General features: G+C 31.4%; 1 protein-coding gene across 3 annotated transcripts in view; it reads right to left on the bottom strand.

The window, feature by feature from the left end:
• The window catches only part of LOC113548728 (transcription factor mef2A), a 55,704-nt gene that overhangs the window by 14,633 nt on the left and 21,228 nt on the right, over nucleotides 1-19,843 (bottom strand). Inside the window, exon 1 of one of the 3 annotated variants that reach the window (XM_026949767.1) lies at nucleotides 5,251-5,853. The exons of 1 other annotated variant lie outside the window; for it this stretch is intronic. In XM_026949767.1, the coding sequence (XP_026805568.1) occupies nucleotides 5,251-5,301 (51 nt within the window). In that variant the 5' untranslated portion in view covers nucleotides 5,302-5,853. Of the gene's footprint in view, nucleotides 1-5,250; nucleotides 5,854-19,843 lie in introns of those variants that run through there. One more of the 3 variants, XM_026949766.1, reaches the window with a different exon arrangement.

Below are 19,843 nucleotides of genomic sequence, written 5' to 3'. Positions count from 1 at the left end.
GTTTTTCAAAATAAACCAGACAAACGGGATTAAAACCATTATAGTGTTTAAGTGTATAAAGTGCGGTTCAATCTGAATATTTTAGTCATTTTTTCTACATTTTACAGGAAATCGAATTTCTTATTTAATTTGATGTGAAATTGTTACGGTGAATTAGAGTTGTTAGAATTTTCAACTACCTGTTGCGTAGTTTATTTACATCTATGTATTAGTTTTTATTTAATCGTGCTATTGAAAATATATTATTTTGAACCCTGCCATACAGTAAGTAATTGGCTTTTGGAAAAAAAAAATGCCACTTCACATTATACCTATAGTGTGTTTAGCTTATAAGTTTAAGTCGAATGATGGCCGTGAATCAAATTTTTGGTAATTTATAAATTAATTTTGGTATACCAAATAATTGTGCTGGTAAATTTACCAAATTTAATGTATGGTAAAAATGTAAAATTGTTACATTTTTATAAAAAATTGATTTATAGTGTAAACAATTTTGTTACGATATTATGTAAAAAAAGGCAATACAAATATAAAATGATTAATTTTTTTTTGTTAATTTACCTATTATTGGTAAAAATGTACACGGTAAATTTACGAGATTCGCATCACACTACAAATGCATCGCGCAACCCGATAATTATGCTATCATATACCGTATACCATATCAATCCACATACCGACCGTAATCGCGATATTATATATGCGTTTACCGGCTACTTACCTGGTCGGAGGTGTCCGTCACGTTGGTCACCGGCAAAGCGGCCCAACCACGGAGGAAGTTGAAAACCTGTTGCGTGGTCGGCAATACGACTTTATAGTTATGGGACGAACCATGCAGGTGTACTACACGTACTGAAGACTATTGCCATTAGTTGTTTTGATTGTTTTTGTTGAGCACGTGACACGAGTTGATGATGGTGGTATATACTAAACAGTAAATACGAAATCGAAAAGTCGTATTTAGGGAAGGTGGTAACTGCATTTAAAGAGGCTATTGCAAGGGGGTGGCTAAATATATATTTTTTAATTTCATTGTTTTAATTCTCTCACAACTTATTTGACTTATTTTTCACAGTTGATATTTTTATATACTGTAACTTGTATCTAACCGTAATTTATAATATTAGTATGAATGCCCATCATATGTTGTAATAAACATTAAAAATTATTTAAACCACCCTTAATTATAATAATGTAATTTAAAAAGTTACAACCTAGGAATAGAATCAAAGTTCATTTTATAATGAAAATTATTTTTTAAGACATTTTTTTCATATATATACAATTATGTATTTTTTTTATCCTGAGCGATAAATTTCTAAATATGGCCCATGTACATTTACGCCGAATGACAGTCACGTCATCGCCACACTCGCGTGCAAGAAGGCGTCGTTCATTTTTGATTTCAGTTTTTTTTCCGATTCTGGTCACATTTCACCACCTCCGCCGTGATTTTACCAAAAGTACGTCTTTATGTGTATATATATATATATATACACGATGTATATGAATATCGATGTGGTGAACGTACGAAGGGGAGCTGGTGGCGTTAGGATAATAATATCTGGTCGCACTAATGAAAGCTATTAAAATGCGAGCGAGCTCTTTTTCGTTTTCTCTTTTACTTGTACTTATTTCGGTTTACCACCCGCCCTCCTACCCAGCACTTACGGCTCTTCGACTCACCTAGCCCAGAGCCCGCCACGCCGCACCCCCGCCCAATTTTTTCCTCGTATATTCCCGAGTAACACCCACCCATTCGACTGGCGGCGCGCGCGCACGTTCGGCCACATCCCCTCGATTCTCCGTTTTCTTTCATTTTTTCCTATTTTCCTTTTTTTGTCCCCACCTCGCCGCGCCCTTTTTCTTCTCACGCTCAAGTACGAATCACCTCTTCCCATATACTGCCCACCAAACAGTTCAACTTGCGCAAAATCAACCGCCGATACATGGACATTGTAATCGCAGTCGCTAATCACCATTTGATAACACGATTATATTATTACACGATTGTCGGATGGTCATCCACAATTAATTGATAGTCAATAAATTATATAGCAAGGTGTACCAGTGAGTTATTTAAAAGTCAACTGCCCGTTAAAATCCCGCCTATTAGGTCTCAGTTTTACTTCCCATCCACCATCAGATCCTCGAAAAGTTAATAAAATACCGTTTATTGAGATTGAATGATAACCGACGATTGAAGGAATAGGACATCTGCTAAGATGACCTCAGTGGAAATTTCATGTACACGATCCACCGAGATCATCACTACCATACGTGTTTTGAATGTTAATCGTCAACACGCGAGTTTGACATGGGCCAATGAGAAAATGTTCTAAAATCTTAAATGTGTGTCTTTATTGGTGTATGTGCGATATTTCGTTGCCTGATATACGGTACAACAGTATTTAAAGACAGTTAGCATTGTTAGCATTATGTTATTGGTTTAATACCTTTGAAATTTTCATATACTTTAACATATATTCACAGTACGGTGATTATTATATTATGATTCATATACGGCAAATGCGCCGAAAGTATATGTATTATGTTGGACATATATTATACACAGATAATTGATAATAATTATTAAAAATTAATTAATTTGATTTATAAAAATTAATGGGTGTAGGATAGGTTGATAAATGTTCTATACAATAGAAAGAAAGTAGTTTTCCAATTATTACACACGTTTGTCATATGTATTTCAGATTATTTCGTCGGAGACTTCGCAACAAATTTATTATAGTAATATTTAATAAATATTATGTTCGATCTATTCATTGCACACAATATTGTAGACAGATGTTGCATTCGTTTTAAAATATGTTGTATTTGTATGATTACGTATTAAACATAAATGAAAAAATAATGTGAATTCGGCAAATTCCCCCGGTAAGTCAAAATTACATTTTCAAGACGTAATATTTTTCATCAATATTAATGATAATAAATGATAATAATATAGCATACTTACTATAAAGTATATTATGTATAATATTATTATTACATTATATTATACTAAATTATCACAATGTTTGATTACGATACATCAACGTAGACCAATAACTATACTAGACAACTTTCTCATTAGTATTATTATAGGTGTATATCTTCTCAAATTCGATTTAAGTAACGACGGACAAAATAAATAAATAAATAAATAAATAATGACGGACATTTACGGTTTTTTTTTTTTTATTATTCTTTAAGTTTCATTATTTTTATTTTTATTTATCATTCAATTCATAACTATTATAGCAAAGCATTTCTAATAATTATATATTATTCCATTTAAATATTATGTATCTGCGCATTTGAGAATGTTGTTAATTATGCCAATTTTAGTATTGAAGTACATAGAATTTTAATCCTGGTGGAATTTTCTCGTTGAACTCTCTCGAAAATAGTCAATACAAAACAGAAAAACGTATATCTATTCTCAAAAAAAAACAGGGATTTCGTGTAAATATGTAAATTCATGATATTTTAAATAATATTTAAACGTGTAAATAATTTCATTACGTGTTTAAAACAGGTTTTAGAACAATGAGTAAGTGACGGTTAACCTTACTTAAAGTTTGATATTTTTTCTATTAATCAGTGACACGGAATATATTAAATAAAATTAAACATATCATTTATCACATCTGATTTTTGACTTTTCAAAATATACTATGTTTAAATGTATCACACAAATATGAATTAGTATTTTTATTATATAGTACTTTAAATAGATCAACGTGTTAATTAAATGTTTTAAATTATTTGAAATAAATTGTGATCTACGAGTAATATTATAATAACGCCATGTACGGTTAACCAAACAACACGAACAACCGTTTAAATAAATATATTATAAATTTCATATTTAATTACTGTCTATATGTATAGCTGTATAAACTTAAAGTAACTATATTAATTAATTGAAAAAAAAATCGGACGATATACATTTAAAAACAAATTAAATATATTTTGCAAAAAAATAATAATTTTAATAAATTTTGTATGAACAACGGTTTGTCGGTTTGAACAATTTATAATGCAAATACATAAAAACATGAAATATTAAAATAATACTTTTTTTTCTATTAAAATATCAAATACAATATTATAGTAGCTTATAAATTGTAGAACTTAGATAAATTAAACATTCTGTTATTATTGTTCAAGTCATAATAATTAATAATAATGCGTAAAAATTATAATGTTGCATAGGTATTGGGTATACACTTGTATATTAATATTGTATCGTATTACATTATAGAATATGTTCTTACCTACATTATATTATGTACATTGTACACAGAGCGTGGAGTTTATTTTGTCAGTTTGTCGATGTATCATATTTAAATTTTAAATCATATTTGATTTGTTTCAGTTATTAAAAACTGATGATATAAAAGAATAGGTATAGAATAACAGCCGATACCCTCAGTACCTGGACGAAATAATTTCCGGATGTAAATTGTAAACTGTAATAAAAAATGGTATTTTACACATGCATTTCAAATGTGTATACCGCGGCGATAGCCTTTTTTTGGCGGGAAGTTCCCAGCGCTTTATTTTTACACTCACCCGCATGTACTATACTTATACGTCTATAAACGCTATAGTATTTATTACGCAGCATGGATATCGGTTTTTTTATTAGTGTTATTATTTTTTTGTTCGTATTTGTTTTAACTTTTATTATTGCGATTAAACCAACAGCCAATATTCATATTCCATAAATTATTATCAATTTCAATTTTCAAAATGCATGTATGCACATCATAACAATGTAACATGGATTATATTATAATCACGATTTTTTTTTTTTTTTTTTAATAAAATTTCTAAATACGTATGAGTGAACATAGTGTACTTAATATGATTTTAATTACGATTTAAGTAAACACACTCGTTGGCCGTGTTTACGGATAAATAAGATAATGACGTGTTGTTGTTGTTCGTTAAATTATTGGTTTAAATACAATATTACAGGTAAAAATGTTTATAATATGTTTTCGTATTAGTGAAAACACTACGATATTATCGTATTTTCTTCAAATATTTTATAAGCGATCTAAAACGGTTGTGAGATGCCAACAAAAAGGTTTTACGCGGCATTATAAGTTTCCCGTTGAGTTACGTAAAAAACCAAAATACACGTCATATTATCATCATTGGAAAAAAGTGTACTACGGCGACGTTGGAGAAAAATCAAACTACTACAGTAACGACAATAGTTATATAGGATCTTACCCCGTTCTGAGATACGTCGATCACTTCCAGATCGGGTCGTCGATCGATCATTTTGGACCGGCGTCGTCGGTGTGAGGAGAAAACGATAACACGACGGAAATTTGCAAAACCGTTTCGGCGGGTCGCGGTTAGGTACGAAAAAACGAGAAACCGAAAACGAATCGAATTCAAACGGTCAACCCGCTGACCGCCGGCCAATCGAACATTGTCCGCGCAACATTTTCGTCGGCGGAGCGTACGGTGCACCCTACACCCACCCACACACACATACACTCGCGATTTTCAAAATATTGTTGTTTCGCGTCGTATCTACCAACGACGACGACGACGACGACGACGACGACGACGACGACGATAATAATATTAATAACAATTATTATAATAATAATAATAACGATGTCGACGATGATAGTAATTGATGAGGAGAATATTAATAATAATAATAATAATAATAATAATAATAATAATAGTAGTAATAATGTGTACGGGACGTGTGAAAAAGTAACGTTGAGGAGAAGTGAAGAATGAACGCGACGCGTGTACGAGCGAACAGTAAAACACCTCCGTCCGCGGAAGACGCACGTTAGCGTGTGCCGAGGGCAGCGGCATGTGATGGTTTTAACATAACTAGTTGTATGCGTGTGCGTGTGCCGACCGACCGACCGACCGAGTGAGCGTGTGCGTGTGTGTGTGCGCGCGTGTATTTGCATGCGACCGCCCTCCTCCTCCTCCTACTCCTCCGCGGCAACCTCCTCATCCCGCGACTCGCCGTTCACCGCCGCCGACGACGCCGCATCGCTAACCCGCCCCCGCCGGTTCCACGTCGCCCTTCACACGTCACGCCACCGCCGCCTCGCCACGCACGCCACTAACGCCGTCGTCTCGGCGGCGGTCGACTCGGCACTACGGCGGCGTCCCCGCGAGCGCTTCGAAACGTCTTGAAGGGTTGGCTGACCCGCCGCCGCGGCCGTCCGTCTAAATGCGCCGACGACGACGATAGAAGATGATACAAACAACGGTATTGTTATGATAAACGATAAAAGCGCATTCATTCGGTCCGTCCACCTGCACTCGTCGCGGCGATATTTTAATATTTCGCGGTGGACGCCATCCGTCCCGGGACGCGGCGTGTCCGCGTGCCGGCGCGCGTCGGGCCGTGCAACCCGCGCCCGCCGGTGGCCGTCGTGATTTCGCGCTTGGACCGCGAGTTGCACGCGCCCCACTGCGGTTGAACCGACCGCTTCATTCGGCGCACCGCCGCCTATGGAGATGTGCCGCGTCCGCATGTCCGGCGATCTTCGTGGAAGATCATAATAACTCCATGACCGCTGCGTAACCATCACCCGCAGCAATATTTATACGCGACGTCATCATGGCGCGTTGTCGTCAGCGCATCGTCGTTTACCAACAGACCGTTCTCACGCGGTTTCAGACGTCTTCGGCCGTGTGTCGTGTGCCTTTTTTACCGTATTCCGATCGGCCGTTGAATAGCCGTTCTGATTAACCACGAAACACGAAATGTCGGGAAATGTCCATCGTAGTTGGACCGAGCTGAACTTTTGAGCGCGACCCGCGACGTACCCGAGAACCCGTGGTCTTTAGATTGCAATGATAATAATAATGATAATAATAATAATGATGATAATATGGAGAAAGAGAGGTCGCGGGGACAACAACAGAAGTGTTGAAGTTTTTGTCTGGATAAGTCCCCTATTGCTGCAGACCGGTATAGCGCTTAGGCGTAGATCTAAAATAATAATCAATTATCGAGGTTTGCGTATGCCAATTTCACGACCACTTGTTGTATTATACTAAGAGACTAAAAATCGTTTAAATATACATAGGAGGTACGTTATAATCGTTATTTATAGAATTGGAAATTTTAATTTCAATTATTAATTTTGGTGAAAAATGGATAGACTTTAACACAATAATTATGTCACTTACGAAATTTCGTTTGTGCTCGTTTAAAAATGTACATGTCATTTTTATTTTATGTTAACCATAAATGCACTTCAAATTCTATAAATAAAAGCTTTACAATAGCGAGAGTGACGTGTCGAGTATAGGTGGTTATTTTGACTTGTACGAAGAATCCATCCATTGATGAAACTTGTGCGTGTTATTCACTTAACTAAGTGGTCCCGGTCAGGATGAAAAGAGGGTTGGCCGTAATATTATTAAATTTCAGTTTTGTTACATAAAAGGTTTGAAAGAAGATTATTAGCGAGGAGATATAACAGAAGACTTATCATTGATTTAAGTTCTTTCCTATGTAGTAAACAGAAAAAAAATCATAGTCATATATAGGTAATATATGTATTGTTATGACAGTTGAAGAGTTTGAATTCAAACTGTTGTTCATAAATGTATTTAAGCGTGATGATTGAAAATAATATTATTATTCATGCGGACATGGCAACGGTCAACGAATATTTACCGTTTTACTAGAGCGGTCGTCGTAGAAAACATCAAACACGAAAATAGGGATGTGTGGAAAATAAAAAATCTACAGATATTTGTAGATTTTAACGATGTAAAACTTGGACCTTCAGAAGTTGCCATTGTAAAAAATTGTTGATTTATGATTTTTTTTTTTTTTTTAATGTAGTGTTAAAATAACTAAAAAACTATGAATGAACATTTTATTTTCAAACACAGCTATTAACCAAGGTAACTAATTAATTATTTTTGTAAAAACATTTTGAATAATATACTCTTAGTATATGATGTAGTGTCGAAATTGTATGCATGGTGATTATTTCAACTAATCGACTCGAACAATCATAGGCTTAGCTGTTGGGGAGGGGCTAAGTATATAATAGATTATATTCATATGGTTTCACAATATTCAACAAACAATTAACCAGATAAAAACTAATGATTGTAAATAAAATACAAAATGTAAAATGAATATGATAATAATCACTAAATGGGTTGGATATAATTCAGTCCCTATAGTTGGTAACTTTCCTTAGTTGAGGCCTTGAGGGGTAAGCATGATAGGCTGTATCCTTTATAATATGACATTTAAAATTGTGTCTCTACGAACAAAAGAATTTTAATTGAGCCGTATTTTTAATATAATAATACATTTTGTGAACTATTAAAATGCATTACCTTTTAGTTTAATTATTATTATTATTTTTTTTTCAATATAATATAATGTATTATTATTTAACAGCAGCAAAAAGTATAAATTAATTTCGGTATAGATGATTATTTTACTTCGACTGAATTTTTATATTATTTTATTTTTTTCGAATATTGTTAAAGTACCATTAAAGACAAGACGGATTAAGGAACTTTCTCAAGTTTTTCTTTAGTCAATGTATACATTGGTGCATTATACATATATACATTTATACATCATTATCTATAAAGCTGATTATAATTTAATTTATTTTTTCAATCATATTTTGAACATTATGGATTATTATTAAACATGAAGACATTTAATTCTCTTAATATATAATATTATATAAATATAGTAATTTTTAAAATTCATAGTTGATAATTTGTTATAAAATGCATAATATCTGATCATTATTTCGGACTTTTCTAAAATATTTGGTTGATAATTGATACAGTCGGTAATTATAATAGTTATATTATATTAATAAACTAAAGTAATTATTATAGTAATATATTATACTATATAGGTAATAATAAATTAGGTACCTATAAATAATATACTATTAAATTATTTCAATATGAATAACTTCCCGCGTATATGTTACTACGTAAAAAGTTTGTACCATTCGTAAAATGAACAATATACAAGTACTTATAATACTTCTACTATCATTTTGGCCAAAGGTATAATCAACTAATTTGTAAATTTCGTTTGAAAAAATATCGTCACATCATTTGTCATCTGTATAAATTGTATAATAAACTATTAACTCAGACTAAAAATTCTCAGGTATTTTATTTATTACGTTAGAAATATAACTAAGGATTAGGGTTATGCAATTTCCGATAACTTAACTTGGGGTGAATTCACGGTAATTTTAAGGGATCCACAAAAAACAATTAGTATATTTATTGATTCATATTCATTATGTTAACTAATGCACCAATAGTTACTACAATTAGGTATTCAAATTTTTAAATCAAATTCAATGCTAAGTTAATTTATTTTAAGTTAAAAACAAATTAAATTAAAATTTTCTTTTAATTAATCAAAAATTAATAAAAATAAAACAAAACAAATATTACATTTTTTTATATTTATGAGTTCGTTGTGTATTTATGCCCGTGAATTTAATTGGAATGTTATGTTATAATATGGTATTGCTTATGATAAAACAAAAATACTACTATTAATAATAATAATAATTGAATTATGTTAAAATATTAACTTTGATTTACTATACGCCGAAGAGTATACCTTATAATTCAAAATTCTAACACATAAGTATTTAAATATCTAATTTTTCCTTTTACTTTTAATATTATCTAGGCCAAACGTTAACAATGTCTTTGGGTTGATTATTTAAAATTAAAATCCTTGTTAGTAATGATATTTTATTAATATTTCTTTTGTTGAACTTTGGGAATTTTAGATAATATTTTTGTTGGTATGCAATGGTACACAACGTTTACAATTATATTGAATTTTGTTTGACCTCTTAATTATATAAAAATATGCAGAGTTGCTATTAAATAATGCGATCATAGAAAAACGGAAAATGTATAGTCTATATTATAATATTTTGTAAAATATTAAATTGAATTGAACAACAATTTGAAGTTATTTAATAAATTGTATACATCAACATCCACGTGGTACTTGTCACAGAAACAATACTTTACAATATTAGTTATTCTATATTCAGTGGCTATAAAGAGACACAGCATTGTAGTTTATCTCAATAATACATTTTAAAAACATAACACCGGTCCATACCTACATATACAATTTATACAGAATTTCTTACTTACAATTTCAAACATCAGGTTGAAAGTTAATTGTAGTTAAATAATATAATATTAGAATGATACACATTTACTTTATTTACTTGGATATCTTATTGTCTCTATTAAAATTAAATATTTTAATTCAAAATTATAAAGTGACTATTATTATAAAAAAAGATATGAAACAATATAGGTTATAATTTTTATATTCCCGAGAAAGCTCCCATTCTCGTAGCCCATTCTCTGGGAATTTATGGCAGTACTGGCCCTAGCCGTAACACTACACGATGATAATAAAAATAGGTTGAAATTTAATCTCATATCCATAGATACTTATTATTTCTCCATACCTAACATTATCAAATAATTGTTGTTTGTTTAAAATAATATAGAGTACACAGCATGTATTATAATATAGTGTAGGCATATCTACCTACATGCACATTAAAATCATTCAATTTTGAAGGATCGAATATTAGAAATGTGACTAAATATATCATATTAGAATTATACGCATAGTAGTAGATATATTGTATTTTTGTGAATATATGAGATATATGTGTACACGGATACATTATACATAATATGTTGAACACATAATATACATATAGTGCAGAGTACAAAACTTATGCGTTGGTGTAATCATACCTTTTTCATATACATTATCTTATTACCCAACTCGTTGTACAACGAGACGAGAACGCAAACAGAAATGGACTAATATATTATACTCATATATACTATTGAACAATTGAGCACTGACCTCGAGCCTATTAATATTTGTGTACATTTGATGTTTTTTTTTGTTATTTTTTATTATTATTAATAACAACATAATAATATCTTTGGTGCATATAATTTGTAAATTCGTCCGGTTTTTAATTATACACACAGCGAGATCAGATGACTATAATACGTACACGCGTCTATTTACCAGATCACCATCAATCATCATACGGCATTAGCTAGCCGTTCCGAAATACCCGTGGCGCAAACACAATGCGAAACCATCTTTTTGTCCCACCGCGACCGAACGGCAAGGTTTTGAGGTTTTGTGTCGTGTGAAATAATATTATTATACATTAATGTGGGCGCACAGCCGACGAATCGCGAAAGTACACTTTTACGCGCAGAGTTTTTAGTATTCTTAATAACGCTAAATATCAATACTCTCCCCCTACGCGACCACATTTTTGCCCACACCACCCCTCTCGCCCATCGAACCCACCACTCACGGGGTTCTCTCGCGAAACGTGATTATAACGATTTCTTAAAATCGGGCTGGGTGTGTGGGGGTGCGTGTAGCCTTTAAAAAGATGATAATATTGATCTTTTTTTTTACATTAAAAAAAAAAAAAAGTAAAAGTAAAACTAACGGGGGTGAAGTGTTATGATGACTAGAGGGGTGTGTGAGAGGGTAGCGCGGTTGGGCAAATTATAAGTCGACGAGGGTGTATAATATGTGTGTGTGTGTAAATGTGTGCGTGCGTTCGCTAGCGTGCGCGTGTGTCGGTGTAAGTACGCGCGCACGTGTGTGTGTGTGTGTGTGTGTGTGCATTGTCTTTCTACCTCCCCCGACCTGCACCGCACATTCTATTTTCCGCGCTGCACAGGTCCGAACTCTGTTTCCTCTTCCCCTTTTTTTCCACCCCGCCATTTCTTATTATATTCTTCTCATTTGTTACCGAACCCCCTTTCTTATTTAGCCCTAAAAAAACCCACTGTGCAGTTCGTGTGTTAAAGCCTCATCGCCGCACTCTGCCTCTCCGTAGCGATGCGACGGTGTATTTTATAATAACGCACATTCGTAATACGAAAAAAAAATATATATGAAAATAACCAATAATAATGGTAATGATAATAACAGACGAGAGTGGGATGCAATTTCCATACCGTTGGCAAATAATACATCACGTAAGTCTGCAATGTTGCTGATGTTCAAATTAAATCCCATAATCATATATGATATTGCATATTGTATAATAAAGATAATATGTGCGTTCTGAAAATTGATATTAATATATACGTTACATACAATCAGTAGCAAATAAATAAATAATAATAATAAATACAAAACAATTGAATTAAATATTTCTAAAATACAAGTATTTTTACGAAGTAATCATATTTCCTAAACCTTAAATTTTAACATCACTAATTACTATTCGTGATTCGTGATATCATATTATTATATCAGTTAAAATTTCAATTGTAAATTGTATACGTATTTAATTTTCATATTTGAATATCTATTTCAAGGAAAACATTTTAATTGCGTATTTTTATTAAATTGATTTCTTTAAAATACTCTTATGGACTTATAATTTGTTTAAATTAGCTGATAATATATTTATTTGAAATAATAATAATAATAAAATAATAACTCAATGAGTTTACATTTATAAAATACAAATAATCAACAAAACAATAAATTATTAAATTAAAGCCATTGTTAATTCATTGGACATATTAATTAGTTCTAAATTTGTAAATCAGTCTAAAAGTAGTTTAATTATTATTAAAAATTATAATTAAAATAACTCTAAAACGAAGTTATTTTAACTAAAATGAAGTTATACTACAATTCTTTAAACGTTTTCTGAAAAGTATATAGTTTTTTTTTTATCATTTTATAATATGAAAGTAATATGTTAGTATGTTACGGATATTATGTGCACTGTACACTAAGCCATTAATTGTATACACATATTTAAAAACAAAATCAAAATAAATTTGTAATTTTGACTTTGACGAAGTTTATTGTTATATTAAAATTGAAAAATAATGTCACTATGCATTTATTCAAATGTTCTTAATTTTATGAATAATTGATTACCGGCGTTGTTAAGAAGTAATACACGTGGTATTTAGCGGCGAGAAAGAAAAATTACATCAATTGTAGAGTCACATTTGTGTACCATTATTGGAATTTTAGGCATGCACGCATAAAACTGTTTGTTAATTTGAAATGTACAAGTGATTGGATGTAATTATTTGAACGTCTTGGCTTCAACTAAATTACTTTGGTAGATTACGCGTCGATGTATATCCTATATGTATACGCATTTTCGTAGATTCGCGTATGCCACGGTCCACCCGGTACGTTCAACCCTATTCGGAACTTCCGGATATTACTCTGCCCATCAGCAGTTTGCCAAACATTCGCATTTACATCTGACGCATTTCCGTAATTGATCCATTTACGTTACAGGCTGCCAGTGGACCAATTACGCTCTGCACGCATTGTGTGCAGGGGTGTCAATGTACTTTGCTCTCTCGCGCACACGCCATGGGTGCAGTTAATAAAACCGAAAAAGCTAGTGAATATGACCTTGAGCCATAGTGATCTATGTAGTATAGATTTGGGGAGAGAACATTTTTTTTTTAATGGACCTTGGCGGCCTACTGACCTGGATAAAAAGGGCAAAAAAAAGAAAGAAAAAAGGATGCATTTAGTTCCAAACAGGGTTTTACGACCCCAACAGCTTGTTAAGTGGTCATTCACGTTTTCGCAAGGGGATGGATTCGTTTCCCCCATAATATATATATATATAATACACACCGCAAAGTCCACGGCGCAACCACTAACACCGCCTTTACTGCAGCCCTACCGCTCCAACACCAATATAGCACCGAACAGTGACTATACCGATACGCATTTATGGATTGTTATATTTTTATTATCATCGTAATTATTGTAAATAATAATTTTTATAGATCTTCTTATTATACGTAAATAAACCAGAAAATTCGACTTTCATATATTATTATTATAATATCATGTAGGTATAGTATCTTTTCGAGGGTAAAAATATAGAGCGACAAACATAACGCTTCCGAAAGAGTTGTGGTTTTAATATCGGTGTGTCATGATATAATATCAGGTATATAACTATAATATATATATATATATATATATATAAACATAATATTATGTCATATATGTCGAAACGAGTCAAAAGACAAACAAGGGGTTAATAAACGCGCGTGGGCATAAATCTTCGTGTCCTGCTTCTGTAGACTTGGTATATTATATTTATATCTACACTCGTTCGTTCGTTTTTAGTATACATATGTTATGCTCGGTGAAAAGTTAGGGGTTTTTATCTTAATAAATCGAGTGGTGTACATTTTAAAAATTCGTGTACGTATTATTTATAATTTTGATTTAATAAAAAAAATAATATTGTTTTTCAAACAAATAGCAACCTAGGATCGTTCAAAATCAATTATAATAAAATCAATAAAATCAAAAAAAAAAAATCATTAATATTATGAGTTGAATCGTATAATTTATGATTTTTTAATATATCGCTATAGTACTAATTAAACACACTCTAAATACTAAAATTTTAGTTAAAACTTAAATAATATAATATTACCACCATTAAATTAACCAACCCGCAGAATAATAAAAACCATAAAGAATCTCTTTCTCTCGCGTATTATGACATATTTTCATACTAATTATGTCTATTTACGAAATCTATGTAGACTTGATTATTGTGTAGGTGGTTGTATAAGATTTCAGAAAACATATTATTATATATTTATAGCATCACATATTTTAACAACTTAAAAACCATAAAATAAATAAAAAAATAACCATAAATTATGAATTCACTCAAGTATAATCAAGTAAAAAAAAAAAAAAATATTGTAAAGTATGAAGAAATCACTTTTTTTTAAAAATAACTTCAGAATTTGCTAAATCTTATAGTTTTTTTTTTTTACATGCTAATAGTATTTTGACATTTAGTTTCTATAAATAGAAACAGAACCAATGACCTATGAAAATTCAAACTTCCGTACGGTTAATATATGGTTAAGTACCTCTAATCGATAAATCCAAGATTAAATACAAGTACTATAGGTACTTATATAAGTACCATAATTTTAACAATAGTTTCACTAATCTAATATATCAAAAATGGTATTATTAAATGGTTGCCGCTGACCATCACGTCAATAAAACTGTTTACTTAAATCACTAACATTAAATAAAAACAACGACAAAAATCAAGACGGATAGACTGCTCGGACCGACTGCATATTATTTTTATGCGTGTGTTATAGTACATTTTATAATACAATACATAATATGTTTGAAACCAGTAACCACGATGTTTATAATCTACATTTAAATCCGAAATTATAAGTATCAACGAAATAGTAGTACAATGATCGTTTGAGCTGCATTGTATAAAATATACATCACGAGATTCATTCGGATTGAGGTCAGTATAAAAACGTTTCGTATAATAATAATTATTACGAATCTCGTTCTACTCGTATTTCTTTTCATGTTAATACTTTTTTTTATCTAATTTTTAACCGATCATTAGCCAGAATTTTGTTCTATATACAACAATATCATCTATAGGCTGTGTTTGAACGGGCCTGTGTGATTTTTGCCATTCGGTCATGAGTCATGACGTATCATTGCACTTAATATAAAAACGTGATGAGGGCGGCGGTCATTACCAGCTGATGGAAGAAAAGAAACAACAATATTATATATGACACGCGGTACAAGGCGTATAGAGGTAGAAAAAAAAAGAGACGTTAATGTTTTGACTAGTAGACGTCACTGTTTATGTTTTTTTTTTCCTGTCACGCCGGCACATATTATAATCCTGTTTATGTGTAATAGGTAATAGGTAATTCTGTGCGAAGGATGAAAAAGAGAGAAAAAACGATTTTTTTTTTTTTGATTATATAAAATTACATACCTACATAGACAAAAGCGATGACAAATCACTTCAAGAATTAACTTTTCGCTTATAATTTATGATGTTCACATCACTTACATAATATCATATATATTTACGTGACTAAATAGGCTTAGGTTTGACCAATAAATGTCATAAACGAGTGAGTAGAAGGTCCATTTTTTTTTCAAGGAAAAACGCCTATAATATTCTAATGTTGGTGTAATGTTCGTGAAATATACATTTGTTCGGTAGTTAGTAGTTGTTTTTTTTCTAAGATCAGAAAATCACATTTATGGTGAAATACACTAGTGTCGGGTTCCATAAACCTATGTGTAATTTAGACGATAATGTGGCCGCGAGACTAACTACAGTAACACTATGATAATCCATTCCGTTAGTATTTTCTATCTGTATTGCTTTTATATAATTTACACTGACGCTTACCTCGTACGTTAGACGATCCCGCGAACCGGACAATTGTTGATATCAATAGCCGTCCGACAAAATAGTAATCGGTATGAGTACAATATTTTTACGTAGATAAAAAAAAAAACTAAAAAAATAGTAAAATCGGAATAAGTACTATAATATTATGTAGGTACCTATAAAGTATAATATTCTTTGTGCAATAATGCGACGTCTTCGTGATTTTAAATATAACGGTCCATTCTTCTACCCCTTTACCATTCAAAAAAAAATACTAATAAACGTATGTAAAATACAATGGGAAAACACAAAACTCCTATTCATAAAATAAATTGTCAACTATTTCAGATTTATAAACGTGTCAAAATTAGTATAGTTCATTGAAAACTTACGCATATTATTGTGGTAGATATAAAATTACAACGTGTCCCAAAACAATATATTATTTAAATAGTTGGATACCAACATTACTTTTTTTTTTCATTCGTGTACCTAACTTAGTAAAAATTAACTAATCATTTTACGTTTATAGTGTTTATACGCAGCACGCGGCATGCGCATAGGTACGTAAATATTTCGAATATTGGAATTCACTGAAAATATTTTAGAAGAGTTTTCTATCCATTTTACATCGCAACGTGATTTCCTTATCATTAATCCTCTGATTTTTAGGTAGATATACCAGCAAGAAAAATCACTTTCATCGGACTCAACAATTCAATATATAGCGAATTATTTTTTATGATGAATATATTAATAAGTCCTTAATTTTTGGTTCTCTTAAACACTGCAGTCATAATGTGTGTGTCACATCATGATCAGAGGTGTGAAAAAACCTGAACATAATTATTATATACTACAAGTATATTATTAATCGTGTCATAACTTAGAATATGTACGACGGTACCTATTACCGACTAATAGCCATTGATAAACATCGATGTCACATGTAGAATATAAGTAAATATTCCTAAAATTCTATTTTTCAGAGTATTAATACAAATGACAATCAACAATATTACGATGATAAAATAAATTAACGGTGTAAGGTGTAACATATTATAGTGGCGCAGGTGATTAATAAACGTTTAATACTATACGGTCATAAGGTTCACCTGCAGCGGGATAAATCAATAAGTCAACAACATTGAAAAAAATAATAATAAACTAATAAATTGTTCAGCAAACAAATGTCGTGTACTTCGGCGGTTGACGGTAGTCGTGGTAGTGTGGTACCTATGTGTGCATACAGCGTCTCTGCGTATACCGGCACTTTTAATGCATCATAATACACTCGTCGGAAGTGTACACGGTGTTCACGTCAGGTCTCTTTTCGACCCTGGAAACATTGTCACGCTCAGGTAGATCGAAGACTAATGATGGCACATACACACTGACACCAGTGTGATCACACGCACACGTCCGCGCACACACATAGAAACAAAACGCAGCTAGGAAAAATAAAAAAGGCGTCTTTATGATATATCCTATCGCACGGAAAAAATCGTGGTCTAATGACGACGTCTTGGAGGTAATTTGCATCCGGTGGGTAAGATACTTAATGTTTTCCCGTCTTTTTCGTTTTTTTTTCTTCCAACCCACCGCGACCGTGCCGACCATAGAGTACACATTAATCATTTAAACACCAGGAGCATGATAATTCGGTAATTGACTTCGTATGAGAGATGTCCGTCTCCCGAGGCGGTGTCTTTTTTTTACCACGGTATTCGTGGTTTTATTCGATTTTTCAACGATGACAGGTCGACACGAATAAAGACGGGAATAATGAAAAAAAAATAAGTGAAAACATATTAAAAATAATAACTTGACGTGGGAGGTAAAATGCGAATCAAATATCCAGAAGGCGAATCATTTGGCTGGCAAACTCAACGCTCAATTATGTCGGTATCTTATAATATTATGTACGGTAGACAATACGAGTATTATACTATATTGTGCGCGATACTTTGTGGTTCTTCATCGGTCTTGATTGTTATTCTGAGGCCCCCAGTAATATGTCGAAAAATACTGCGATGGGTTTTGTTTTGTTTTTAATGCTCGTCACGTAATCTCAATAGATTTTCAACAACAGTTTAATTTATTAAAATACCTTGTACTTTAACATAATAATTAATAGTTAGGCACTATTAACTATTGTTAAACTTATTTTTTATGTGTATAATACATTTATTTTATCGTGTGTATAGGAATATTATATGTAAATGTTAACGTAGCTTATTGTTATTATTTATTAATGTCCATAGGTGCTGATAACTTTATAATTTAAATGTAAAATAAAATGTATGTGTGTACGAAATTAATCTATTATTAATGGTTTTCATAGAATTGCTATTGTACCCATATAATACAGTTGTAAAACAAGTATTTAACCGAATCACTGCATAATTTAAAAGAATAATGTACAAACGTGGAGAAATTTAAATTATTTTATCACTATAGTTTTTTATAGTATCATAACTTTAGTATCATTCCAATTCCAATGTTTCATACGAATAAAAATTTCACCCTTCCATGGGCTACGACCTATGTATTGTGTGTTTACAGAGGATAGTGGAAAAATGGATATACGAGTATGTATTCATTAATATTTTGTTAATAAACTATCAGAAACCATAAAAATGTAATTTTCAAAGGTCAATTATTGTATTATGTTTAAAATAATTTAATTTTAGTATTATTTTTGATTATTTTTTTTATGTATTCTCAACTTTAAGCTTTAACCGAAGTTGGAAAATATTTCTTTTTAAACGATTAATTGTCATTGATGTTCTTCGTCATCGGTACCAATAATTCAAGTGTAGAGTATAGTTGAGGGCATGAGTATACTCGGTCGTATGGATAAAACTATCAAAATAAATTATGCAATTTTTTCACAGCTAAATAAGTAAGATAACAGCGGTTTTCGTATTTGATATGGACGTGTTAAGAGATTTTAAAAAGAAAGTCTACTAAGTAAAAAAGAAACAATCATCTATGGGCTAGTGATTATTATAGTAAAAAGAATATGGTAAGTATCATTTGTTGAACATTAGGTATAGCCTCGGGAGAAAGTCTGAAAACGGAGCATGCTTCCTGTATACATTTGAAAAATTCACCGAACATTAATATTTAGTTACAGATCATTATTGGATTATATCAGAAATCGTGGTATCGAATGAAATTCATCGCTTAGGCCAAACAATTAATCAAACTGTATTTTGTTTATTTTAAACATTTATAAATTATAAACATACTATACAACGATACAATACTATCCAATGCTTAGGTATATTAAAGAAGGTCTTACATTTATTAGGTATAGTGTAGTTAAGTTATCTATTTATATAATTTATTACCGCAACACAGAACAATAATTAATTAATATGATATCAAACAATTATATATTATTAACAATAAGATTTATGGTTATAAAAACTAATGTGTATAATATGTAAATACTAAATATATTAATGACAAGGATGTCGTGTATTATTATGCAATACGATTCTATGGTAAACAAATTTAAAATA

Source organism: Rhopalosiphum maidis, chromosome 1 (assembly GCF_003676215.2).
Source record: "Rhopalosiphum maidis isolate BTI-1 chromosome 1, ASM367621v3, whole genome shotgun sequence".
Taxonomy (NCBI): Eukaryota; Metazoa; Arthropoda; class Insecta; order Hemiptera; family Aphididae; genus Rhopalosiphum; species Rhopalosiphum maidis.
Note: the sequence above shows the minus strand (reverse complement) of the source record. Positions and strands in the feature narration are given on the sequence as shown.